Source organism: Caretta caretta, chromosome 17, assembly GCF_965140235.1.
Source record: "Caretta caretta isolate rCarCar2 chromosome 17, rCarCar1.hap1, whole genome shotgun sequence".
NCBI lineage: Eukaryota > Metazoa > Chordata > Testudines > Cheloniidae > Caretta > Caretta caretta.
The window spans coordinates 4,938,808-4,965,954 of record NC_134222.1 but is presented as its reverse complement, the minus strand read 5'-3'; the positions used below and the strand labels follow the sequence as shown (position 1 = coordinate 4,965,954).

The window sequence follows — 27,147 nt, the reverse complement described above, 5'->3', positions numbered from 1 at the left end:
TCAGGGACGCTTCTCACGAGCAACTCCTTATCCAGGAGGTGCAATTGCGTCTCTTGCTAGGAGCAGTGGAAGAGGTTCCTCAGGGCTACAGGGACAGAGACTTTTATTGCCCTCTACTTGAAGAACACGTACTTTCATATAGCAATAACTCCGTCCCACAGAAAATACTTCAGGTTTGTGGTGAGCAACAACCACTACCAGTTCACCGTCCTCCCATCTGGTCTGTCAGCGGTGCCTCGAGTATTCACCAAATACGTGGCAGTCATGGGAGATTTAGGTTAGATATTAGGAAAAACTTTCTAACTATAAAGATAGTTAAACTTTAGAATAGGTTTCCAGATAAGGTTTTGGAATTCACATGATTGGAAAATTTTAACTATAGGTTGGACAAATGCCTGTCAGGGATGGTCTAGGTTTACTTGTCCTGCCTCATCTTAGGGGGCTGGACTAGCTGACCTCTCGAGGTCCCTCGCAACCCTATATTTCTATGGTTCTATATGTATCAAAGGGCAGATTAGAGCTGAGTTACAACACTGAGTAGTAGGTTTTATCAACTGTTTTACATTCTGTTATTGATGCTGATTGTTTTCCCTCTCTCTTTCCCATGACTGATTGCTTACCTATTTTTCCTTAACAAAAGGAGGAAACATGCAAAATATTATCACTGAGGTAGAGAAATAAAACACAAAGTTGAGAAATTCCAAAAGCTGTTTTTCTATTACAATGTTAATTTTGGCATGTTGCACATATGTATTATTTTCTGTTCTTTTTAATGTATTACTGTTTGGTTTCACATAGATCATATAATATTCTTCATGAGCAATGAGATTGAGTTAACTTTACAGTCAAAACCTTCACTTTTTGATTTCTCCACCTTTAATGTTACATTAACCATAGCTTTTGCATTACGTTGATCTTCAGTTATCAGCAGTGTGAATGCTTAACTCTTCTGTTGTGTGTTTGTTTGTTTTTTGCAGCGTTCAGAATTCCCAGTATTGCACATGGAGACAATTGTGCATCTACTGCTTCAGGTTAATGATGCTTTGAGGTTTTTGCACTCACGTGGATTTATCCACCGTTCACTCACCTCTTATGCTATACAAATCGTTTCTGCTGGTGAGGCAAAGTTAACCAACTTGGAGTACATGATAGAAAGGTAAAGAATTATCACATTGTTACTTGGAAAGGTGGATGGGTGACGCCAAATTGAGGACTGAATTTTGTGGTCAGGGTGATCCTGCAGCTCTCCTGATTATTTGTGGATTGCGGTGCATGAGCAAGGGCACAGAGATCTATCCTAATCTTTCTTTGACAACGTTGCAGATTTGACTGTAGGGAGAGGGGTTTTCACATCTCCATTACTCAGATACATGGTCAGTGCTCATTCAGTGTCATAAGTTTCAGGTGATCTCAGTTTTTATGGCTTCCCTATAAATACCTGAAAATAGTGGTTAACAATAGAAGAAAGGTCTTGCTCCACTCTAGTGTAAAGGCACTGCAATAGAGACTTAGAACAGAAAATGGAACCTGCATCTAGTGACCATACAGAGACAGAAATCCTATTGGAGACTTTAATTCTCTTCCTCTAGTGTAAATAGTTTCAATGTATTCAGATTATAATAAACCTCCGCTTATGAAATCTGATCCTACAAGATTCTGGGAGCCCCACAACTCCCACTGATATTAGGGATACTCAGCCCCTTGCATATATATACACACATGGTGCAGTTTCTCTCTGAATAACATTATTTCACTATGAGATCCAGTCATCTCCCATTACTGTTAATAGAAGGACTGTCATTGGCTAAATGGGAATTGAATCAGACCCAGAAAGAGGGTTCTAATATATATATATATATATGCATGTGCTCGCAGACACACCTCAAGTTATCTTTGAAAAAGCATCACATTTCAACTTCTGTAGAAATACAGTTATTATTGGCAAAAAGAAGACAGCTCACGAAAGCTTATGCTCAGATACATTTGTTAGTCTCTAAGGTGCCACAAGTCCTCCTTTTCTTTTTGCGGATACAGACTAACATGGCTGCTACTCTGAAACCAGTTATTATTGCCATATATTAGCAGAGCCCTCTGTTGGTGAAAATGAGATAGAGCAGCTTCTTACCTAGCTTTATCACTTTCCTGTTGTCTTTTCTACACGTTTATTTCCTAGGTGAAGGGATATTGTTAATTTGAACTTTTAAAAAAATATAAATGGTTTTAAGTACTAAATAGTATGTCTTTAGTTGTTTTTTTAAAGTTCCATTTAAAATTTTTAAAAGTGCAGACGGGTTTTTCCACTTCCCAGGTGGTGATTATAGGTGTTTGCTGAGAGAAGGAGAAACTGGCTGATAAGATTATAAAGGAAAAGAGTGAAATTGAGTATAAGCCAAAAAAATTGCCCAATGTACAAAGCAAATTAACTGACAGAAATAGAGAAATTTCCTCTCCACTCCTGTTAACTTCTTTCAGTTATAAATAAGTCTTAGGTCTTACTTGTATTAATGATAGGTACAATATTTTCTCACAGAAATGTGGTTTAAGTTAATTGTTTCTCTTGAATATACATGAAGTGTAGCCTGCAGCACTGCTTTTCACTAACATGGGGTCTCTACCTAAAATATCTGACCATGTTCCCTTAAGCAATATTAAATTAAGGGAAAATGAGCATCTGTAGAATGAGAAAAAAACCTTTGTCCTGGACAATGATTTTTAAAGAACACTTATTCTCCGTTTAAAGTGAAGAAGAATGAGATGTAACTATTGTGTGAGTAGAGGGAAGTTAACTTTTAGTCATTTAGAAGTACTGGCATTACACTGCCAAATGAATATAAACAAGCTAGATGGCACAACTCGCTAGTCTTTCACCTGTGCTATGAATGCTGACCGGAGTGAAAGATGTGGTTGTAAAAATACTCCATAGTTTGGACATCTTTAACCTCTGGTTTGTCATTTGAGGATAAAGGTTTGAAAGAGACTGCTATATCTCATTTTTACCAACAGAGGTCTCTTCTATAATGTGCCAATACAAGCTGTTTTTGAGCTGGTTTAGCCTTTTTGGTAAATTTTGTGCATAGCATGGATCATTTAAAATAAATGCATATATGAAAATAAAGAAATGAATTGCTGGATCCCATACTGTCAGAGCTTCCAAAGGAGGCATTGCAGTTGAAGGTCTATTTTTAACTTAACATCCTGGACAGAATGAATCAAACATTCAACTCAGTTGACATTGGTTGGTTTGTTTCCCAGTTTTAACACGATTTATCAAATCCTTTTGTCTCTGACTACTCATCACATGTTATGGTTTCCCAAATTTGACCCTGTTTTGTGTTCTCTTCTGGCAGCAAGGATGGAGGGAACCACAGTGATCTCACACGTGTTCCTGTCCCAGCTCAGCTGTATAAGTGGTGTGCTCCTGAAGTGATCCTCGAAAAGGCCACCACAGTCAAATCAGACATTTATAGCTTCTGTATAGTAATGCAGGAAGCCCTAACAGGTATAGTTAAAGACGTTCAGACTTCTGTCACTGAGAGTATGTCTACACTGCAATTAGACACCTGCGGCTGGCCCATGCTGGCTGACACAGGGTCGTGGGGCTTGGGCTGTGGAGCTGTTTAATTGCAGTGTAGACTTCCAGGCTTGGGCTGGAGCCAGGGCTCTAGGACCCTGTGAGGTGAGAGGAGCCCAGCTGCCCAGAGCTCAGCCTGCAGCCTGAGGCAAAATGTCTACACAGTAACTAAACAGCTCAGCAGCCTGAGCTGAGTCAGCTGGCATAGGCCAGCCGGGGGTGTCTAATTGCAATGTAGACATACCCTGAGTTATCATGGAGTACCCTGAATACACGAAGTGTGAGTGCAATCTCCCTAGGTGATTGCATACCTCCTGCAAAGTTCCTTTAGTGATTAAAGTTTTCTTTTTATGGGAAGGAAAGTTGCAAAGAAAAGAAGACATTACATGTCTTATTTGTATGATCATAGAATCATAGAATATCAGGGTTGGAAGGGACCTCAGGAGGTCATCTAGTCCAACTCCCTGCTCAAAGCAGGACCGATCCCCAATTAAATCATCCCAGCCAGGGCTTTGTCAAGCCTGACCTTAAAAACTTCTAAGGAAGGAGATTCCACCACCTCCCTAGGTAACGCATTCCAGTGTTTCACCACCCTCCTAGTGAAAAAGTTTTTCCTAATATCCAACCTAAATCTCCCCCATTGCAACTTGAGACCATTACTCCTTGTTCTGTCATCTGCTACCACTGAGAACAGTCTAGAGCCATCTCTTTGGAACCCCCTTTCAGGTAGTTGAAAGCAGCTATCAAATCCCTCCTCATTCTTCTCTTTCATAGACTAAACATCCCCAGTTCCCTCAGCCTCTCCTCATAACTCATGTGTTCCAGTCCCCTAATCATTTTTGTTGCCCTCCGCTGGACTCTCTCCAATTTTTCGACATCCTTCTTGTAGTGTGGGGCCCAAAACTGGACACAGTACTCCAGATGAGGCCTCACCAGTGTCGAATAGAGGGGAACGATCACGTCCCTCGATCTGCTGGCAGTGCCCCTACTTATATATCCCAAAATGCCATTGGCCTTCTTGGCAACAAGGGCACACTGTTGACTCATATCCAGCTTCTCGTCCACTGTAACCCCTAGGTCCTTTTCTGCAGAACTGCTGCCTAGCCATTCGGTCCCTAGTCTGTAGCGGTGCATGGGATTCTTCTGTCCTAAGTGCAGGACTCTGCACTTGTCCTTGTTGAACCTCATCAGATTTCGTTTGGCCCAATCCTCCATGCGTGATATGTGCTCCTGTAACCTTCTGCATTACCTGCTGATATTTTGGGGAGAAGCTAGGAGCACCCTTTTTAACTAGTGAAATAAACATTGGATTCAGCAAAGTTTCTGGAGGGACAGTGAAGAAATAATAGATAATTTGCCTAGAAGTGTTTGTTTCAATATATCAAAATTTCATTATGGGGTTGTACTTGTACCATTAATCAATGATGGGGGGAAAGCGAGATGACAAAATTGGAGATGGCACAAAGTTAGATAGGCTGGTGTAGACTGGAGAAGAATGGGAGGAATTTTCAAGCTGTTACCTAGCTAAATGAATGGGCAGCACTATGGCAGATAAAATTCCAGGCTGACAATCACCATTGAATGAAGGAATAATTGGAATTAAAGGTACATGTTGCTGGTATCTAAATTTACTATAATAACTCAGGATAAAGATATAGGCATCATTGTGAAGAAGTTAATGGAAACTCGACATGCACTGCTGGTCCAGAAAGCAAACAAAATATTAGGCTCTGTAAAGAACAGAATTGAACATTATACTAAAAATATGCTATGATACAAATGTGTGGTGCGTGCACTTGGAATACTATGTTCAGTTCTGATAATCCTATCTGAAAAATTATATATCAGAAATAAAAAGGGCTCAGAGAAAGGTAACAAAAATGACAGTAGCTTGGAAAGATTTTCATATGAAAAGAAACTGAAACACTTGGGATTGCTTTGTTTAAAGAGGAGGTTAGAGGAGGAGGTGAGCAAACAATGGTTTACAGAAGGTAAATGAGGCACTTCTTCCTATTTACCTTTTCTCGTAATGCTAAAACAAGAGGACAGTCAATGAAAATGTCAGGTAACAAATGAAACCAGATAAAAGAGAATCCTTCTTTACATAGCACACAGTTAACTTATGGAACTCATTGCCACAAGGTATCATAGAGGCAAAGAATCATAGAATCATAGAATATCAGGGTTGGAAGGGACCTGAGGAGGTCATCTAGTCCAACCCCCTGCTCGAAGCAGGACCAATCCCCAGTTAAATCATCCCAGCCAGGGCTTTGTCAAGCCTGACCTTAAAAACTTCTAAGGAAGGAGATTCTACCACCTCCCTAGGTAATGCAAAGAGTTTATTAAAATTCTAAAAAGGATTAGACTTTTATATTGATAATGAGAACATCCACAGTTATAGCAGATGGGATGAAAAAAAATTATCTTAGGGATAAACCAACCACTACTGAGAGGGTTTAGGAAGAAATTTCCTCTGGGCAGATTATTCCATAATTGTCCACTAGGAAATTTGTGGCAGCTTCCTCTGAAGCATCCAGTGTTGGCTACTGTCAGAGACAGGATACTGGACTAGACGGACTGCTGGTCTGATTTACAGTGGCAGTTGTTTCTGTGATTCTTCCCCGTCTTTGGTTACGGCCATGCTGTAAACCATACAGTATTTGTTATATGTTTTACAGAAACTCTTCCCTGGAATGGGCTTGAAAGCTCAGGTATTAAAGAACTCGTAGTTTCTGGGCAACATTTGGAAACTGATGTCAGGCTTCCTAACCCGTACTATGACATTGTAAAGACAGGTCTAGAGCCTAAACAAAAGGACCGCTCCCTGAGTCTTCAGGATATTCGCTATATATTGAAGAATGACTTAAAGGTAACTCTCAGGATTGTAGCCTTTATGCTTTTAAAATCGTAATTGGTTAATCAGAGTTAATTGTTTCCTAGAGGACAAGTTGTTCTGTTTAAGTCTGGGTCTGAGTTTTCTTTTGTTTATTTTGGCAAATGAGTTTAAAATAAAAGTTGAAGACATTGGAGTACCAAATAAACTTCTCCTCACAACCTTCCTTATGTTACAGGATTTGATTGAATCTCGAATTGGTCGCTCTGATGAAAGCTCAACTGCACAAAGGCATGACATATTTCCAGATATAAACATCTATTTGGGGTCCTCATCTAATTACAAGAGGGAAATGCTGGAGCTGCAAGGAGAGGAGATAATAAAGACTGGTACGTTTCTATTCCTGGAGGGCATGTCGAGAGTCTTCACTCTGGTGTTTTCTCTTATCCCCCCAGGATGGGGGGGAACAATCTTAACAACTTGGCCACCGGTACTCAAACAGTTTTGTGCTGCCAGCAGCCATAGGCCAGTAGAAGATTTAGTAAAGTGTGTCCTATCTTTTGGAAGGTGTAATTCCACTGAGTTAGAGCCAAATCATGGAATTAGCAAAGCTGTTGTAAGGAATTCCGATAGGGCTTTGGGGCAAGACATGTTTCTCCTTCTTTTCTTACTCCAAAACAGGTTGCAAAGGGCTGCAGTAGATCCCTGCTGTATCCACACTCTCTCTGCAGAAGAGAATTATGGACCCACCTCAGCTCTCAGAGCTCCATGGGCTGTAGGGAATATGGACCCATATGCAAAGTCCCCATATACTCCTTTTGCTTCTGTAGTGGAACCATAGGTTCCAGGCTAGATCTGGTTGGGAATTTTCTGTCGGAATGATTTTCTGACAGAAAATGACTTTTTTGTACAAAATTTTCCGTGGGAGCATTTCAGTTTTGCTGAAAATTTTTGGTGTTTTCATTGGGAAAATCGAAATGATGGTTCTCTGCCTCTCTGACTTTCTGCCTGTCCAGCAACTTTGTTGAGGGGGAAGCCGGGAGGTGGCAAGTGAAGTTCACAAGAGCATTCCAGATGGGTAGCAAGCTGAAAAAATCCTTTTTGGTTCTCCCAAAATGGAATCTTTCTGGAAATCCCTTCCCTTGACTTTTTTGTTCTGGGATAAATTATTTTCAAAAATGTGAATTTTTTTGTTCTGGGAGGAAATTATTTTCAAAAATGTGAATTTTTTTGTGGGAAGTGATTTCCATTTTCTGGTCAGCTCTGATTAAAGTCATTTACATATGTAGAGGAAGGAAAATGGACATTAATTGTTAAAATGTGACTCTTCCAGGTCAGCACTAAAGATCTTGCGGTACATTTTGAAATGAATAAGGCATAAGCCTAGTCCTACCCACAGACCCCATTAAACAGAGTCTACTTTTCAAGACAGTATGTGATGATAATAGAAATGTTTATACACAGAGGGGTTGAATGCTGCTACTTGAATAACAAAAAGGGATTTAAAATGTCTAAGCAATATGTGTAATGGAGGCCTAAAAGAGTAGCTTAATATTAACATCTGATTTTTCAGATGGCAGCTTTACTGCACCAAAATGTTCAGTTTCTCCTGCTGAAAAAGAAACCATCGTAGATCATGAGGATATAACTTGTATTCAGCCGGTTACACAGGATCTGAGCCAAGATATAGCTTCTGAACTCCAGAGGACCTACAGTGTTAGTGATATGGACGACAGCCTCTGTAGTTTTGAAATCAATGAAATCTATGCATGTTATCCAGAATTACATGAAGATGTTCTGGAAGAACTAGCTGGATTAGATTGTGCTTTGGAAGATCAAATAAAACAGAAAAATGTAGACGAGGACAGGGCCGTCTCCCAAATCCTACCTCCGCCTCCTAAAATACAGTTAGTGGAGCAGCCAAATTCTAGTGAGGAAGTCAGCTCTTCAGAAATGGGTACAGAGTACAGTATAGAGGAGGTAGAGAGACTAAGTGAGGCATCTGAGTCATGCATGCTGCCCTGGTTGGGAGCAGATGTCAAGGAAAGTGTGCGTAGCCCATCCAAAACTGAGCAGCACATCAGCAAATGTGTCCTTAATCTCAAGATTTCTCAGACTTTATTGCAACAGGCAACAGATTCCCTTTACAGAACGGAGGTGAAATTAGACAAATTAGAGACTGTTCAAAACCAACACAAGCTGCTTAAGGAAATCCAAGCAGATCAAGTTTCTAAGCAGAAGTCAATAGAGAGCTACTTAGATAAAATTGATGATATTCTCAAAAATATCAAGATCCCCTTTTCAGGAGCTGATGCTTTTTTGTGGAAGGCAGTAGGCCCTCCATCAAGGAACTATATACCACCACCGCTGCGAGTGCCTGGGGTGCAAAGTGCTTTGGAGGTTGACCATTTCCAGGCTATCTCGAAAGCTGTGAAGGAACCAAGGGCAATTCAGAGTGAGAAGGTTGAGTGCTTTGATCAAAGGCATAAGAATAAAGATAATGACTGCCAGGATGATTTCAGCTCCAACATGGCGAAGAGTACTGAGGCTCAAATAGTGCCAAACTATCAGGTAAAGGGGAGAGGAGTATGACTGGCCATATGGCTATGAATCATATAACTATATTGTATATCAGGAGGGTAGCACTGACAAGATGCACAGGTCTGGATGCTCTTTCAAAAGACGACACTGGTTATCGCTTATTTGAATGTTTGTGTACTATACATGTTGTGCATTGAATAGAAAATGATCAGTCTAGTCCTGAGTGCAGTAATGTCAGATTTTTTTTGCTTTATCAAAATAGTAATTTTTCATACATATATTTCATCTTTATTTATGGCCACATTCTGCTAACTTGTATCCCATGGAGTCTTATAATTGATAGTACATGTAGCAAGATCATCTGGGTCATATGTTTAAAAACTGGCCTCTAACTTTGTGCTCATAATTTTTGCATTGGTGTGCGCAAATCTGTTTCAACATACAAATTTTAAAGGCTGATTTTGAAGATGGCTGAAAATGCCCATGTGTAAAAGCATAGGGAGGCCTTAGTTATATTTGCACATACAGTTGTTTTGCTTTTTTATTTATTTGAGTAACCTTCTGGTATGCATGATGCTTCACAGATACAGCAATCAGACAAGGTTCCTGTAGCTTAGTTTAATTGAGACCAATCCAGTGGCACAGTAGAGAAAACATTTTGTCATAAGGTGGAGGGAGGAATATCATGAGTCAGAGCAAGCAGAAAGGGAGAGGTGTTTTTTGGGTTACAGACATGTGAGATGTTGTGTCATGGGGACTTATAGGTGTTTTTGGATGTTGAAAGAATGATTTAACATGTTTAGCATGAAAGTGCTGGACTGTTAGTTAAAAAAAATGGGTTTGAAGGATGGATATGAGTCAACAGTGTAACACTATTGCAAAAAAAGCAAACATTATTCTGGGATGTATTAGCAGGAGTGTTGTAAGCAAGACACGAGAAGTAATTCTTCTCCTCTACTCCGCGCTGATTAGGCCTCAACTGGAGTATTATGTCCAGTTCTGGGGCCACAATTCAGGAAAGATGTGGACAAATTGGAGAGTCCAGAGAAGAGCAACAAATATGATTAAAAGTCTAGAAAACATTACCTATGAGGGAAGATTGAAGAATTTGGGTTTGTTTAGTCTGGAGAAGAGAAGACCGAGAGGGGAAATGACAGTTTTCAGGTACATAAAAGGTTGTTACAAGGAGGAGGGAGAAAAATTGTTCTCCTTAACCTCTGGTTGGCCGTTACGAAAAACTTCCTAATTGTCAGGGTGGTTAAACACTGGAATAAATTGCCTAGGGAAGTTGTGGAATCTCCGTCATTGGAGATTTTTAAGAACAGGTTAGACAAACACCTGCCGGGGTGATCTAGATAATACTTAGTCCTGCCTTGAATGCAGGGGACTGGACTAGAAGATCTCTCGAGGTCCCTTCCAGCCCTCTAATTCTACGATTTATGTACATTTTCGTAAATGTCTAGCACCAGTAATTCCCAGGAGGCACTTGCAGAATTGGGCCCCTTAGTATATAAAGAACCTGTTACGAGCTTTAGAGTGTACTTTTTCCTACTCCAGGGTCTGAACCTGCCACTTTTACTCATGTCAGTTGTGCCACTGAAATGGAGCCCAGTTAATAAAGAGTGCAGGATCCAGTGCTTTGTATGCATTTGGAGAAAACTAAGCTAATAATAAGCACATAGTGCCAGGCAAACTCTGAGTCATGGTGTGATGGCCTGATTTTTCAGCGATTGCATCCACGGTTGGTTGTAAGACGGAAGAAAAATGTCAACTTGCAACACCATAGAGGAACTGATTCAAGTTCTGGAGGAAGTGGAATCGAGGAAGAGAAATGGTGAGTTCTGTCTGTTACTTCAGTTCTAGTCACAAAGAAATAAATTCCTGTAGATTCCTCCCACTAAAACCTCTGTCAAAAGGAGACACCGCTAGGATTAAAACTGGCATTGCGTTTTTCTCAGCAAGCAAAAAGCCATCCATCCAATTAAGAGCCTTCCATGAAACAGACTCATTGTCAGCTACAGAGCTGACAAGATATCAACCAAGAGAGCTTAATACGGAGTCAGAATCTGTCAGTGCAGAATACCTATCCCTCTGGGATCTGCGCTCACCAGCCAAGAGGTGAAACAGGTAGGAATTGACGTGATAAATGATATCTCAACATCTTACAATGGTTTTAGAAGTTTTCAATTCTTTTCTGTAACTTATACACGAATATCTGTTTGCATATATAACGTGTATGTGAAAACATCAATATACTGAAGGGGAGAGTGCCAAGTGAGTTAGTCTTAAACTGTGAAACTGACTAAGGAAACCAGTCTAGTTTCACTGTCACTGTTCAGTGAAGGTTTTTTTTAAATTTCCAAATAGCATGTCTGTCAGCAACTAAGCAGGATGTTTAAAGTTCCCTTGTAATATTCTGAGGTGCCATTAGCACCACAGTTAAAGGAATTGATTTTCTAATTGTTATTTTTATTTCTTGTCCCCTTTAAAGTACAACAGAATAAGTGTATTTTTGGTGTACGTGCATATTTTTGTTTGTGTAGATAGTAAGGGCCAAATCCTGGTCCCTGTGCATATTTTGATCCAAAGCTTAAAGTAAAGACTTCTGTTGACTTCCATGGGTCTTGGATCAATCCTTGTGATGCGGGTGGTGGAAACTGAATCCTCCCTCTAAACCCAGTGGCAAAGAACAGAGAACCTGTGCAGCCCTTCAGTAGCAGCTAGTGCAAACCTCAGCATTATACTCCTATATATGCAGTTCCCCTGACCTGGTGAGATAAGCTGTATTTTGTTCTTCTTATCTCTCTGTACCTGATATTTCCATACAGACATCAAAGTAAACGACAAAATTAAGTCAGTGGCAGAGCTGGGAATGGGAATAGGACCAGACACGTGTTCTAACCCTAGAAAGACTTCATAAGGTTAAACCAGCTAGAAAAAATCATGTTGCACTAACCTGTTAGGTTTTTTTTGGAAAAAAGAGTAAGTAAAGGTGACCCTATGGATTAAAATCCCCTTGTTAAGGAAATAAATTACCAGACGACAAATGGGAAAGATTTGTCATGGGTTAAAAACAGGTGACATAGTCATGTCAGTCACTGCACTTTAGAATGGAATCAGGTTAATAGTTGGGTAGCCAAGGAATTGATAATGGGACCATTGGTATCCAAAATGGAGGTGCCAAGTGTTTTCAGCTCTCCACTGATCAGCTGATTGACCTACAGAGTATATATCTATATGACACTTAGAATCATATAGAATCGTAGAAGATTAGGGTTGGAAGAGACCTCAGATCAACCTAGCCCAACTTAGCCCAACCTAGCCCAACTCCCTGCTCAAAGCAGGACTTGGTGATGAGGAAGGCATAATGCCAAGATTTTTTGGCTTGTCCTTTGGAGATGCCCAGAGCCTTGTCGGATCAGATTCTAAAGCACTGATGGTGTCATGCTAATCCATAATGGGCGTAACTCATCCACTGCAATCTAGGCCATTGGGAAATCAATGTGCTAGTTCTGAGGGGCTTTTAGAACCTGTACGGTGCGAGACCTAGACTACGTCTACACTGCGGAGCCTATGCCAGCATGACTGCTTTGTTTAGATGCAGCCTATCCCGACAGAAGTTTTTCTGACAGTATAGGAGCACCACCTCCCCAAATGATGTTACCTATGTTGACAGAAACATCTACTCTGGAGTTTTTGTTGGCATAGCTATATCATTTTTTCACACCCCAACCAACATAGCTATACTGATATAATTTTAAAGTGTTGACTTTGCATCCCAAAGCTCTTGGTGTTTTGCTAAATGGGGAACGGTTAATGATACATTTCTGTATTTATTAACAGAGATTTGTTTGATGCATCTCGTAACAATTTACTGTAGGTTTTTTCCAAAATCAGCATCTGAAATTTATAACACAAGGAGAAGTGAGGAGCGAAGGATGGTGCAGTCAGAATGGACGAGTGAGTAAACAGCAATGTTGATTAAACACTGGAGTTAACTAACATGTCCAAAACACGTTATTAGACCTTCCAATGACATTTTGTCCCTCATGAAAGAGCTTTATGCTGCTGTTGGGGCTCCCCCATATCGTCCTGTGTTTAGACAGTCCTAATTCCCCCCACCCCCACAAGCTCCCTTTGTGCCACTCTCACCTTCTGTTACAGGTATTCCCTGCAACTTTGCCCAGCCAGGGGTTCTGTGTGCCCTATTCCTCCTCCTCCCATATCAGGGTCTCCCATTCTCTCTCCCCACCCCTCCAATAATTCTTCTTTCTGAGTGGAGATAAATCATTCAGGGTGTCAACCTACTCAACCCAGTTGGGAGGAGAGTCAGAGAGGAAATAGAAGTATTGTTATGCTGGAAAGTGTTAATGGGTGCCATGGACAAGTTGTTTGATCTGTCAACAATTGCTTGAGGTGCTTGAGCTAGCCACCAGTTCACACACCCTCCATTTTCTCCCTCTCAGTTTTCTAATTTCCCCTCACATTAAGTGGGGTTTGGCCATTGATACTTAAAACATTCCCTGAAATTTTGGAATTGATCACATGTGGTGTTCAAAAATTATCACTTTACAGCAAGACAGACAGACTTATAAGTGCCATTGAGTTGAGTGTAAAGTCTTTGTAGGCACCTAAATAAAGGCAGCCTGATTTTCACAGGTGCTGAGCACCTGCAGCTCCAATCTACTTCACTGGGAGTTTTGAGTAAAAATGGAATAGGGTACTCGAGATAGAGCCCATAGTCCAGGCGGTTAATTGTCAGGCCATTGGTGTCTTCCTTTCTGTTTTTTCTGTGGTTTAAAAAAAAAAAGATACTGTGTATGCAACAGGGGCATCTTCAGTGTAGGGCATCATTCATCTTCCTCTTGAGGAAACGCTGTGCATTCTGAAGGGAAGTCCTGTGTTCCCAGTACATCCAGCATGTGTGGGTTCAGTATAACCACGTTAAGATGCTGTAGGAAACGTTAGCCCACTGTTCTTGAAGGAGTAACAAGAACAGCCTGGAACGAATCCAGTGAAGTATATGAATGGGATTTCTCCCTTGTGAGTCATTGCAACAGCTGCTAGATGGCAGTATAACATGAGTAATAGAAAGTTCCTATTACCAGAGATTGACCCATTCAAACATTCCTTGGTGAATGTGTATGTATAGAGGTTTCCCCATCAGTGTCTGCAGGATTTAAGCTTTCATTAAAACAGAAATAAGTTTCTAGCCAGTATGATTGTAAAGTAAAACCTTTTGGCTGTGGCTCTGGGGCAGTCTGCAGTCAGCCTGAAGCAACAGAGGGGAAGGACCGAACATCCAAATTGCAGGCAAGTTCTGCAGGAGGTTACTGAGAGACCTTAGTTTGTGACCAATGTTCTGAGAAGGTGAGCTTTGAGTATATACTTTTTGCCTAGCTGAAGTGAAGCAAATGGCTAAAAGAGTGGCGTCTGGGCAGCTGGGACTTCTCCCTCCATATCCGCCAAGTGAATGTACTTCAGAAAGCGAGGCAGAAAGCGTGAAGGAAGCCTTTCCACATATCACCTTCAGGGGCCAAGAATATGCTGGCCGGCAGAGAAAGGATGATAGGTGGCACACAGGCGATGGCACTGAAACCCAGGATCTGGGCAGGAAGGAGATGGATGAGTCAGAGGAGAGTGACTTGGAGTCTGTATTCAGAAGTTTTACAGGTAATGCTGATGGAATTGGTCTTCCTGCCTTTCCAGTCAGACTGTTATGGTCACAGATGGCATGGCACAGGGAGATTGGAGATTATTTGACTTTTGGAGTGATCATTGGCCACTGTTGCTTATAACGTTGCCCTCTAAAGAAGGTCAGTGAAGAGTACAGACTATGCACTGAACTGAGAAGTATACACTAAGGGGCAGATAAGGGGTCCCCTCCAGGGGAGTACTGAGCTCCCTCAGCTCCCATGGGCTTTGATGGGAATTGAGGGACCAAAGCCCTTGTCATGTTAGAGCCCATAGAGAGGGTCACATGCCTATATTTTAATGTCTGTGTATGTCTATAGAAGTCTACTGGACAGTGATATGGTAGCTGTCATGGCAGATGGTTAATCTGATTCCTGTAAAAAAGTCACATGACACTCACTTTATCTCTTCCTGAGCTGTGGTCTCCTACAAGTCTGGGGTAATCTGAGGTAATCCAGTAGATGCATTGCCATGTTACAGCCAAAATAGATTAATGTGGCTTCATCAGGTGCTCCAAATATGGATTTCCCCAGCCCCTGCATTGTATCTGAATTGGCCCCAACAGATCTCCAAAGGGCTTGTGAATTGGTCCAGAGACACTGCTAATATACTCTCCATTTTAAAATTTGTAGCAATCAGGGCTATATCTTCACTTCCTAAGTGGATTTAGCTACTGCTAAATATGGTGTGAAGACATTAAAACACCCCCCACACACACACACACACAGAAAGGCCACTGCTAAGTTCACAAAGGAAGTTTTAGCAATCAATATCTAATTGACTGTGGACCCCCACTTGGAGGCTCTGTCCCTGAGATCTCATGAAGAAATCAGGTTGATGGCTTGCAAAAGAGGAATCCAGCTGCTATATGTCTCACTGTAAACTCATGTTCCTCACAACCACACTGGGTAATGACCAAGGACAGGCCTCTTGGCAAAGACATGTACACAGAACCATAGATGAAAATGACTGTGTTTTGTCAGTGAAATAGTCACACCCCACATGAGACCAATGATCCGATCCCTACACCATGACAAATGCCACTAGCAATAGGACAGAGTTCTGACTGACTTGTCCTATGGTTTGCATTTTATGTGCCTGGAGCCTGAGATTTGTTCCTTATACAATGCATTGTTGCTGCATGGTGCTAGCTTAGATCCTAATAAATTGCTAATTGAGATTTTCAAAAATGAATCATTAGTGACATGCACATGGATGCCATTTTGAAGAAGAACATTTTCAGGACAATCCTCAGTGAAGATTCACGTTTGGCTTTATGAATTGGGCATTTAATCGTTATTATCTTTCCATTTCCCGATAGATCATGTAGCTTTATGGCTGTTCATAGATTTATTCACATTTATATTCCATCAGTTGCACAAACCATTCAAGCCACATTATCCTTTACATAATAATTGTGTTCCATTCTGACATGCTTCAATTTGTTAGGCAGAAGTTGGCAGTCTCTAGCAAAAGATGAGCAAGCAGAGTGCGGAGCAAACCTTCCTAAGAATTCAATCAGTACAACAGAAGCTGAGAATCCTTGCTGTGTACGTACAGTAATCCAAGAAATATAATTACTATTAGTAATCTATGAGATCAGTTTTGTGACAGGTAGTTGTATATTTGTTTTGTTGCGTTGCATACTGAAAAATGAAGGCAGCCAGATATTGCTGATCTTTTAGCTATGAGTTCCCTAGGAGTCCTCCATTTGTTGTTTGGGCCTGTAAAACCACTAAAGCAATGTGAGCAGTGGAAGGGTAGGCTGAAATATACAGCAATCAAATGAAATATCTAGCATCGAGAATCTAAAGAAACTGGGAATAGGAGAAGAAAAGGTATGTCCAAATCTGAAATTGATTTGTGCTTTTAAAAGTGATTTTCAGAGTGGTGGCAAAGCACATGTATGCCTCTGCAATGTAGAAAAACTAGGCAGGAATGCATCCCAAAACACCTACAGAAATGCTTTTTGCATGCAAAGCCCATAGAGAGATGAGATTTTGCCCCCTCAAGTTTGCGATATGTACGATTATTGTAAGGCTCAGTCAATATGTGATGCACATTTTATATCGCAGAATTACAGGTTTTTTAATACTGTGAAACACCAAGAGCTGCTTTTTATAAAATAAAAATAGTTTCTGCTGTATAGACAGTTATTACTATATATATATATATATATATATATACCCCAAAAAGAAAAGGAATACCTGTGGCACCTTAGAGACTAACTTGTTACTTGTTAGTCTCTAAGGTGCCACAGGTACTCCTTTTCTTTTTGCGGATACAGACTAACACGGCTGCTACTCTGAAACCTGTCTATATATACCCCAATGTCTTTAGGCACCCAAAGATGCAGATAGATAATTAGTGGGATAATCAGTTTAGGGACTAACTCCCATTGAAATCAATGAGAGCTAGATTACTGACATGCTTAGTCACTTCAAGTGCCTAAATACCTTTGAAAATCTGGCCTCATTGATTAAATTGCCCAGGTAATAATAATACTTCTCCCCTAAACCCACCTCCTCCCCAAACTCTTGGGAAAAGAGATGGGCCTTACAGTACATCTGGCAGGCCAACAAGATCTGTTTTACAACATGTCTGGGAGGTTTAACAGCACATTAGAACAGTTTAATGAAGGAAGTGAATAAAAACTCCAGGGCAATTTAGGTACCGTCAACAGTATGTAATTATCCAAGTTGGACTGTTGCCAGGGTAGACACTTATTCCAACAAAAAATGCCATTGGCTATTTTAGTGACCTTAAGAGATCAGAAAAATAGTCCCTCTGGCAACACAGCACTCTCTGACACTGCTTCAGGCATCTGGACTGATTCAGAGGGAAGAATACAACATACTGAATTGACGGTTCCACTTCTCATGGTACTAGGGCCATGTGTACACTACAGAATTATGTTGACCTAACTTACGTCGGCATACAGCCACTGCAGTTATTAAATTGCTTGTGTGTGTGCACAGTTGGCTCCTTGTGTCAGCAGTGTGCATCCTCATCAGGAGCACGTGTATTGATTGTATTGTCAGTGTGGGGCACTGTGGGACGACTCCTGAAAGCCAGTAACAGTCAACATAAGCAAAGCAGTTTCTACACTGATGCTTTGCCAACCTAATTACCTTGACCATGACTCTGCGCCACTCAAGGATGTAGTGTTACTAAATCAGTATAGAGGGGCACTTACGTTGGCAGGAGCCAAATTTAAGTGACTACACTTCCGCAGCTAGGTCGATACAAGGCACCTTACGTTGACCTAATCCTGTAGGGTAGACCAGGCCTTAATGTCCTGGTGGGAGGTCTTTCGGAGCACTCCTCTAACATAGCTCCAGCTCTGCTTACCTGGGATCTGATGGGCCCACTGCACCAGGTGGTACACTAGCTGCTGGCACAATAGTCCCATAACAGCTGAAAGGATAATGCCAGAGTAATAATGTAAACGTAATAGCTATCCTAAAGGTGGACTTATTGAAAATGTAAGCAGAATAAAAGTTATACTCCTGAGTGAAGGAAGCTCATTGGTTTCAGTCTGAAATTACAATAAAATAACAAATGTTATTATTTAACGTTGTTGACTAAGAATATATTATACAAATATGGACATTGTTGTGAAGGCATCATAACTATGATATTTTATAACATCTTTCACAGGAGCATTCAAGTGAATTAACTTGTTCCCCCAATTCCTCTCCTGATATATCAGATGAGTTTTTCACTCCTGATCCGGATTATTTTTTCTCTCCAGCTGCTCAGGAAAACTCAGAACGAGAGGTAAAAGCAAAGTCTTCCCAGGAGTAAAATGTATCTCAAGCTTAAGGGAAAATAAAAACACCTGTGGTTCTGTTTATGTTGGTGTGGAAAAGAGCTATCTTTATTGTGACATCTTTATTGGCAAGCACTCCTTTTCCATACCCTCTGATAAATCTCTCAACAATTATCCCTATTCCTTAAAAAAAAGCAAAAAAAACCCCATGTTCTCCTGGCTTATTTTTTACAGGGAAATTAAGGCTTTTGTGTAACCTTAAAAGTAAAAACTCTGCTGTTAGGCTAAGACATTTTTTTGGCCACTCTTACACTAAGTTTCCCCCTCCCAGCACTCTTCATTTACTGTTGCATGTTTGGGAGACAGTTTTTATTCATTTCCTAGAGAAGATGAAATTATTTGTGAAGGATGTCAGATATAATGCATGCTGTTCATTATTGCACTAAAAATGAAAAACTCCTGAAAGATTTGCTTCTTTCCACGCTGATTAGGGTGTACATTGCACAGGGACAAGAGTTCTCCTATTATAGCTTGCCTGTGAGAAATTAAATTTGATGCATTGTGTCTCTTCAGACCTCAAGTTCTGAAGATAAGTTAGAAGTAACCCAAGAAGCCTGTGTACAAAAACCAACCTCTACTGATACAGGGTCAGGTAATACTTAGCTTCGACATTCTGATTACCTTCTCCAGACCTGAGGAAGAGCTCTGTGAAGCTCAAAAGCTTGTCTCTTTCATCAACAGAAGTTGGTCCAATAGAATATACTACCTCACCTGCCTTGTCTCTCTCATATCCTGGGACTAATACAGCTACAACAACACTGTTAAATACATGTTTCCTCCTTGCAGGGATACTTCCGTGTCCTTACTTTTGTGGTGCAGGACTGCCAAATGTTGGCAGGCCTAATATTTAGACAGCAACTTTCCCAGTAGGAAGCTGAAACTGGATTCATTTTGGCCTGGTTGCCTCCATTCCCAGTGAGTTTAATGGGAATTGAGGGCGCATGGTATCTTGTAGGATCAGGCCCATACATGGTAATCAGTGACATGTTGGAGTTGTGATGTTTTGATCATACACTTGTAGTACTGCAGCCAGAAATCTGTTGTGACCAATTTCTTTTGTACCTATTGCTGAGTTGGCAGCTTTGCATAATGTACTAGCAAGAGACATGGACATTGAATTAGAGGTTTTATATCTACGCTAATATTCCGATTGCCAGACTTCTCTTGGGTATGAGACCTGTTAGATCTGAAATAGTATGTCTGGAATGCAAAGAACAGCATTGTATGTCTGTTCTTTTGTCAGTCCTTATTCAATGAGGATTTGTAAATGTTTCAATATCCTCAATCCCCCATTGGCAGGATGGCTGGCAGCTGGAATATGTTTATAAAAATGCATCTTTAAAAATGCATTTGTCTCTTAGAACAACCAAGACAGAGGTCACAAGAACTGAAAATATAATAAAGTTGTAATTTCCTGTTCAATAAGTTATGTCTCACTTTTTTATTTGAAAACCCAATAACAGGGAACATTTGCTATTTGTATTTAGGAGAGAAAATATTTATCTGCAACGCAGCAGTAAAAGGTCTTGGCAGTAACGAAGTGGGAATGAATCAAGTCAACCATACTCCTGTAGCCAGGTAGAAAGACTTATGCCACTTCAAACAAAAATTAGGCTATACAGAACATGCTCTCTCTTTATTAATCCTGCTGAAATACCTAATGCTCAAATAAACTGTCCATGGTTTTTTTTAAATGGTGATCTATGTATTTTCTAGCCAGGAAATATTGGAAGGGCTTTCACAAGCTGGATGAGTGAGGTTTTACCTTTTACTGTGTTACTATCCCTGTCTTTGCTTAATGAGGGAGTTATAATAAAAAGAGAAAATAATTTTATGTGTGTTAGATGTAGTACATATACTGAAATGCCACCATCTTAAACAGACTAATGCCAGGTAATTAAGATCAAGAGCTCTTGCCTTGTGTTGTGCCTTAGTATTGCAGCTCAGGTGGCACTATTCGTTGTTGTTTATATTGTGGTCGTACTAGATGCTGTAGAAACCTGAAGAGAGACATGGCTCCTGACCCACAGATCACCGTTTAAAAAGACAAAAAAGAAATAGAAGGAGGTGCGTGTGGTAGGGGAAGGATGGAATAGATGAGCGCAATGGACAGGGGTTTGTTGGTTCATGTTCTTTTGCTTGGTTTAATACATTTGAAATGTGAAACTTCTGCAACCTGTAAACACCTGATAAATTACAAACAGAGGCACAGCCAGAGCTTGGCTTTTAATTGAAACCGTATTGCTGTGTTTTTACTTACATTTCAAATAATATTGCAATGGCTCCCTAGGCTTTGCTGCCTGAGGGCCTCCTGTTGGACTTCACCTCTTACTGGACTTGCCATGAACAAGTCAGACGCTATTCACAGATGGCAATTCCTTGCTTTAATCTGCATCCTGGATGGAGTTGGTTATGGGAGGAGAGTGGGCAGAGACTCAGTCCACCTGAATTAGTACTGCATTTTGCACCAGTTTGCTGTTTAAGTAACTGGCTGGGCAAGTTTGCTGCATAGTAGAGAGCATGCCTTGTACAGGACACACTGATCAAAAGGATTGTACTATAGTACACCCCATAAAATCCACAAAGCTATGCAAAATAAGGGAGAGTTAATGTGTGGGTATGTGGGGCGCAGGGAGGTAAGTCCATATGCAATATCCCATTTGTATGCACCGTTTCTCACAGCTGGGCTGTTACTTGGAGTGATTCACGCTGAGTAGGGGCCTTATTCATGGGTGACTAAAGAAGCTTTCTACCCCCTTCTGCACCTTCCTGGAGGAATGGGGTGTAGCTAGTGAATGTTACAGCCAGTGGCAGCACAGCTTCTGTGGGAAGGGAGATCAAGAGTGTGGTGCAGGGTGCAGAGGTGCACAGATGCCACAGGGATGGTTTCCCTGTCTCCTCTGTGGAGTTCCACTTCTCCTCCTCTGGATGGGAGGAGGCAGAATTTGAAGTAGACTTGTCCATGACCCCTGTCTGCAGTTAATAGTTCAGTGTTTGGAGACTTGCAGCCATGTTTAACTCTCAGATGGGGTGTTTATGTTTCCATTATTCTCATTTGTTTGTATTACAATAATACATAGAGGCATCAGCCAAGATCAAGGCCCCACTGCACTAGGTCTTGTACATACACCTAATAAGAAAGAGTCCTAAAGAGCTTAGAATATAGAAAAGACGGACAAAAGGTGGGGAAAAGGAAGTAACGAAAAGTCTTAAACAAGTTTTGATTTAATTTTCAAATAGTTTTGTTTGAAACGACTGGCATTTATAATGCATACATTGATTGTGTAAGATACAGTACGGATTCATATCTACTATATACATAATCTTTTTTCCTACTCCTCTATACCTATGCTTCAAGACTTTAAGCAAGTTCTGATTTTGATGAGCTTCACGCTAGCCCAACAGAGCTAGTCTTTAAAGTTTCTTCAGTTTCCTTTATGCTCTTTAAAAAAGTTTATTTTCGTGATTTTTCAAGAGAATAGATGACTGTGAGCTCTTAATTTTTTCTCTTTCCAGTGCTGAAGCATCACAAGAAGTGATACCTAAGGAGACACTGAAAGAGTTCAAAGAGAAAGATATGTAAGGACACACACTGTTTCATAGTGAAACTGTAGCAAGTCAATCATTACCATTATAAGGGTTTTCTGTTTATATAAAGTAAGAAAATGTGATGTTCAAATTCAGAAATTCAAAAACAGGATGCCATGCAAATTGCAGAAATATTATTTCATCATGATCAGCAGGGTGGGTAGGTACAAAAAATCAAACATCTACAGTTGACCTTAGCTTACTTCACAGTATTTTTATATCCGTGAGTAATTAAATTAATGAAAGAGAATGTCAGTTGGGTGTTGTGCATCGAAGTTAAAGTATTAGGAAATCACTGTTCCCTCTGAACATGTTAAATTGAAGATACAAACAAAATAACTTTAAATCATTAGTTTCCAGTTAAATACCTTTCACAGCAAACAAATATAGATCCCAACTAACATGATGGAGGTTTTTAACCTATTATTTTGGTAGGATAGGAGCACTTGGCAGAATGGATTTTGTGGACTGTGATTTTAAATTGAAAAGCGAATTTTTAAAAAAAAATATGGGTGAAAGTCACATATAAACTTCTGAGACAATGGTCCACAGCTGAAATTTCCCTTCTGATCAACAAAGCATATTAAAGCACAGTCTTAACTTCAGAGTATAGCTGGTGGGGACGTTGGGTTTCTCGGTTTGGCCCCAGTCCTGCAAGCAGTTAAGCCCTCAAGAAGACACCAAGGTCTCTTTAGAGTATATGTGTGTAAGTTCCACTTAGTCCAAGTAATTCACTTGGAGGACAACTAAAGCTGTAAGAACCAAGAACGCTAAACTAGTCTGTGTTCCACTGAAGTCTCTTTTGTTCGTTCAGTCTTGAGATCCTTTCCTGAGCTGTGGAGACCATTTTGTTAGCATTCTCTTGTAGAGGGGGTAACCTACTACTGAGCACCTTGTGGATTAAAATTATTGTAGGGAAGAGGTTTTGAAAAGAAACTCAAGGTCGGTAGCTCAGTTATCCTTCCTCTTTCTAAGCTCTTCTGGGTCTCTGGACTAGGTAGCCCAGGAGTCAGCAATCTGTGGCACGCGTGCCAAAGGCACGCGAGCTGATTTTTAGTGGCACTCTGCTGCCAGCTAGGGTCCCGGCTGCTGGCCCCGCTCATCCTGCTGCTGGCCTAGATGGACGGAACCCTGGGCTGGCAGTGGGCTGAGCAGGGCTGGCGGCTGGGACCCGGGCTGGCAGGGACCGGCGGATGGAACCCCAGACTGGCAGCAGGCTCAGTGGCTCAGCCTGCTGCCAGCCTGGGGTTCTGTCTATCCAGGCCAGCAGTGGGATGAGTGGGGCTGGCGGCTGGGACCGGGGCTGGCGGCTGGGACCGGCGGATGGAACCCCAGACTGGCAGCGGGCTGAGTGGCTCAGCCCGCTGCCAGCCTGGGGTTCTGTCCATCCAGGCCAGCAGTGGGATGAGCTGGGCTGGTGGCTGGGACCCCAGACTGGCAGTGCAGGCAGCAGATGGAACCCCAGACAGGCAGCGGCAGATGGAACCCCAGACCGCTGCCGGTCTGGGGTTCTGTCCGCTGGCCCCTGACAGCCGGGGTCCCGGCTGCTGGCCCTGCTCAGCCTGCTGCCGGCCTGGGGTTCCGTCCTTCCAGGCCAGCAGCGGGATGAGCGGGGCTGGCGTCCGGGGCCCCAGACTGGCAGCGCGGGCGGCAGACGGAATCCCAGACCTGTAGCGCACTGAGCCGCTCAGCCCACTGCCGGTTGGGGTTCCGTCTGCTGCCTGCATTGCTGATCTGGGGTTCTGGCCGCTGGCCCCCTCCAACTGGGGTCCTGGCTGCCGACACTGCTCAGCCCGCTGCCAGTCTGGGGTTCTGTCGGGGGGCCCCTGTAAATGTAAAATTTATTACTGGCACGTGAAACCTTAAATTAATGAAGACTTGACACACCACTTCTCAAAGGTTGCCGACCCCTGCTGTAGCCTTTTGAGAACTCCGCATGCAGTCATAAGGAATGTTTCACTTTCCTCTAGAAAACCAAACAAGATTAAACAATTCTAAACAACCTTCTAAAACCTGAGAGTAGCATGATGTAGTAACACAAAATGTGTAAGGAGGTAACAGTTAAAAATAGGTCTTCTAACCATCTGACTCTCTTTCACTGTCAATCCTCTAGATCATTAACAGATATTCAGGATTTGTCCAGTATTTCATGTGAGCGAGAGAATTCTTGTAAGGATATAACTTGTAAAACACCCAGAGTGAGTCATGCACCAACTTGTGTCAGCACTCCACTCAGCCCAGGTAACTGCAGAGCAGAGAGGATCAGAGAATTACTCAACCTTTTGGGGCTAGGAATCAAGATTTCCACTACATTTTGATTATTGAGCTTAAATATTATTTTAAAAAATAACATGTTGCTTTACCGTGCTCCATATTCCTTAACTCAGTATCTCTATCAGTTGAGTAGTCAAAGATTCATGAATGTGTGTCGTCTTTGTCATTGATGAACTGGAGATCCCAGTCACAATCAGCAATAATACCACTGAATTTCTGTGTAGGGAGCAACTATTGTGGGCAAAGATTTTTCAAAGTTTGGTATGCAACCACATATGTAAATTAACCGTGCAATTACATGCCTGATTTCTTTAAAAATGTGACTCTGTGTATATTAAAATGCAACAGCAGTGTAGTTACAACAAAATAAAAAGCAAAGTCCACTTGCTAGCTTTTCTCTCGCCTTTTCTTCTCAGGGAAAAAAGTGTCATCAACCATCAAGAAATGCAGAGATTGCCATGAAATTCCCCTGGATACCTCTTGTTGGGCTACTCGGGAGACTTCCCTAACAGTGTCTAGTAGCTTCTTTACAGCCCATGAAAAGGAAAAGAACTCAAAACCCCCCTTCCTTTCTTCAGAAACCTCCTCCTCTGGATTGACTGAGCCTGTAAGTGTAGGAAATTGTACTTCCTTTATGCCAGCTAAATTCCTAAACTCTGTCCCCTCTCATATATTTTCAAAATGCCTTAATATAACTGCAAGAAGTGATACTTATATGGAGTCATAGTTTTGTAAAGATTCTGGGTTAAATACTATCTCTGTTGGAATCAATGACAAAACTTATTGACTTCACTGGCTCAGGATGTCAACTTCTGTTTTTAATAAGAATGTTAATATGCTTTGTGGAGTCCGGTGGTACCTTGAAGACTAACAGATTATTTGTTAACAAATTAATTTATTATTTAACACATAAATCTGTTAGTCTTTAAGGTGCCACCGGACTCCTCGTTGTTTTGGTGGATACAAACTAACACAGCTACCCCCTGATACTTGAATATGCTTTGTGAGTATAATTGTGTATGATAATATCTTCAAACAATTTGTGAACCCAGGATAGGCTTGGTATGCTATGAAGGACATGATAAAATTGAGAAAGTAATTTGTTTCATCTGTCTTATTTTTTGGCATCTTATTGGTAGGCAGGAAATCTCGCACTCCTCAGTGCATCTCACCCATCAATGTCTCACACAGCTCAGTATATAGAAATACAAAGAGGAAAGTAAAATCTTGCATTGAATCTGAGCTCTCCTAGAAGTTAGCTGTTATATTGCTTGATCTGGAGTGTACTGAGCAGTTTGTTTGATAAAGAATGAAACTGGGAACTCTTGGTACTAAGATCAGTCCCTTCCTGCTCTCAATCCAAAAGACTTGTGTGCATGTAGAAGGTGGTATCTCAGAAGATATCAGTACCGTAGTGTTTGCAGCTGATTTATAAACCCCTTGATCTTTTTGTCTTGGTGAGGGTGAGAATTACATCTGCTCAGAAAGAGGTGTCAGTTTTCAAATTTGTAAATTTCAAGTTACACTTAGGAAGGGTGTCTTAAAATGGGGTTGGGGAGGGATGCGCAGGCAAAGAAGAATGGTTTCTTAATAAACAAGTTACAAATGGAAGCATCCTGGGCATAAGGGTAGTTTGGATGTTCACAGCATTCAGAAAACCATTATATTAAGGGGTTTAATTTGTCCTTTTACTACATGCACAGGATTGGCGTTACATTGTCAGTTCTGTTGTGTCAAAAAAAACCTCACTGTATAGAGACACCAGATTTCCAAGGAAACCTTAGCGTTTTCCACTGATCTTTTTGGAGCTGAAAATATTCTGGTGCCAGAACATTAGTTTGACTGCTATTCAAGAGGATTATGTATAAACAGTTGCCTTAATGCCTTTCTTATTGTTATTCATTGGGGAGGTTGTCATTAGATTAAAGATTAAATTACGGTTTGTTCATCCAGAACAATGGCAGCCAGATTAACTGTCTTTAGGTCAGCTCTGCATCTTTAGATTTGCAGGGCAGATAGCTGGAGTTCATTAAATACATTAACAGCACAATTCTGCCTTGACTTGCGCTGCAGAGAAATTTACATTGCTGTCACTTACTCTCCTGAAAAATCGCTCTGGAATGAAGTTTTGGTACTAAGCCTCTATTTCCATTTTGAAAACGTGGTCTTGTCTGTGGTTACACACCTTCCTCCTTGTGTATATTACTGGGACATTTTTGTATCTAGTCACGACTAGCTTTTATAATTATAGATTTGCATGCGCATTCATACACACACACACACACAGAATCCTTTAGGCGAAACTAACGGGTTCATCTCCTCTCAGGGGATGACAAAACTGGCCTCCTCACGGAGTCCTGTCCAATTGTCTGTGGCTGGAAGGATGTTGATAATGCTACAATGAAGAGTTAAAACAGATGAAAATGGGATAATCTGATAGTATCATTAAGGACTGGTAGAACACTTAGCCCTGGTCTACACTAGGAGTTTAGGTCGAATTTAGCAGCGTTAAATCAATGTAAACCTGCACCCGTCCACACAATGAAGCCCTTTTTTTAGACTTAAAAGGCTCTTAAAATCGATTTCCTTAATCCACCTCTGACAAGTGGATTAGCACTTAAATTGGCCTTGCCTGGTCAAATTTGGGGTACTGTGGACATAATTAGATGGTATTGGCCTCCGGGAGCTATCCCAGAGTGCTCTATTGTGACCACTCTGGACAGCACTCTCAACTCAGATGCACTGGCCAGATAGACAGGAAAAGGCCCGCGAACTTTTGAATTTCAATTTCCTGTTTGCATGGTCACCTGCAGC

General features: G+C 41.2%; 1 protein-coding gene across 4 annotated transcripts in view; it reads left to right on the top strand.

Moving 5' to 3' along the window:
• TEX14 (testis expressed 14, intercellular bridge forming factor) overlaps positions 1-27,147 on the top strand; it is a 78,227-nt gene that overhangs the window by 36,661 nt on the left and 14,419 nt on the right. For all 4 annotated transcript variants that reach the window (XM_075120657.1, XM_075120659.1, XM_075120658.1 and 1 more), the window contains 15 exons: positions 978-1,156; positions 3,348-3,499; positions 6,250-6,440; positions 6,643-6,793; positions 7,978-8,975; positions 10,673-10,779; positions 12,826-12,905; positions 14,346-14,618; positions 16,089-16,189; positions 18,300-18,419; positions 18,985-19,063; positions 19,959-20,049; positions 21,988-22,050; positions 24,173-24,300; positions 24,750-24,940. In XM_075120657.1, coding sequence (XP_074976758.1) covers positions 978-1,156; positions 3,348-3,499; positions 6,250-6,440; positions 6,643-6,793; positions 7,978-8,975; positions 10,673-10,779; positions 12,826-12,905; positions 14,346-14,618; positions 16,089-16,189; positions 18,300-18,419; positions 18,985-19,063; positions 19,959-20,049; positions 21,988-22,050; positions 24,173-24,300; positions 24,750-24,940 — 2,904 coding nt within the window. The remainder of the gene's footprint in view (positions 1-977; positions 1,157-3,347; positions 3,500-6,249; positions 6,441-6,642; positions 6,794-7,977; positions 8,976-10,672; positions 10,780-12,825; positions 12,906-14,345; positions 14,619-16,088; positions 16,190-18,299; positions 18,420-18,984; positions 19,064-19,958; positions 20,050-21,987; positions 22,051-24,172; positions 24,301-24,749; positions 24,941-27,147) is intronic.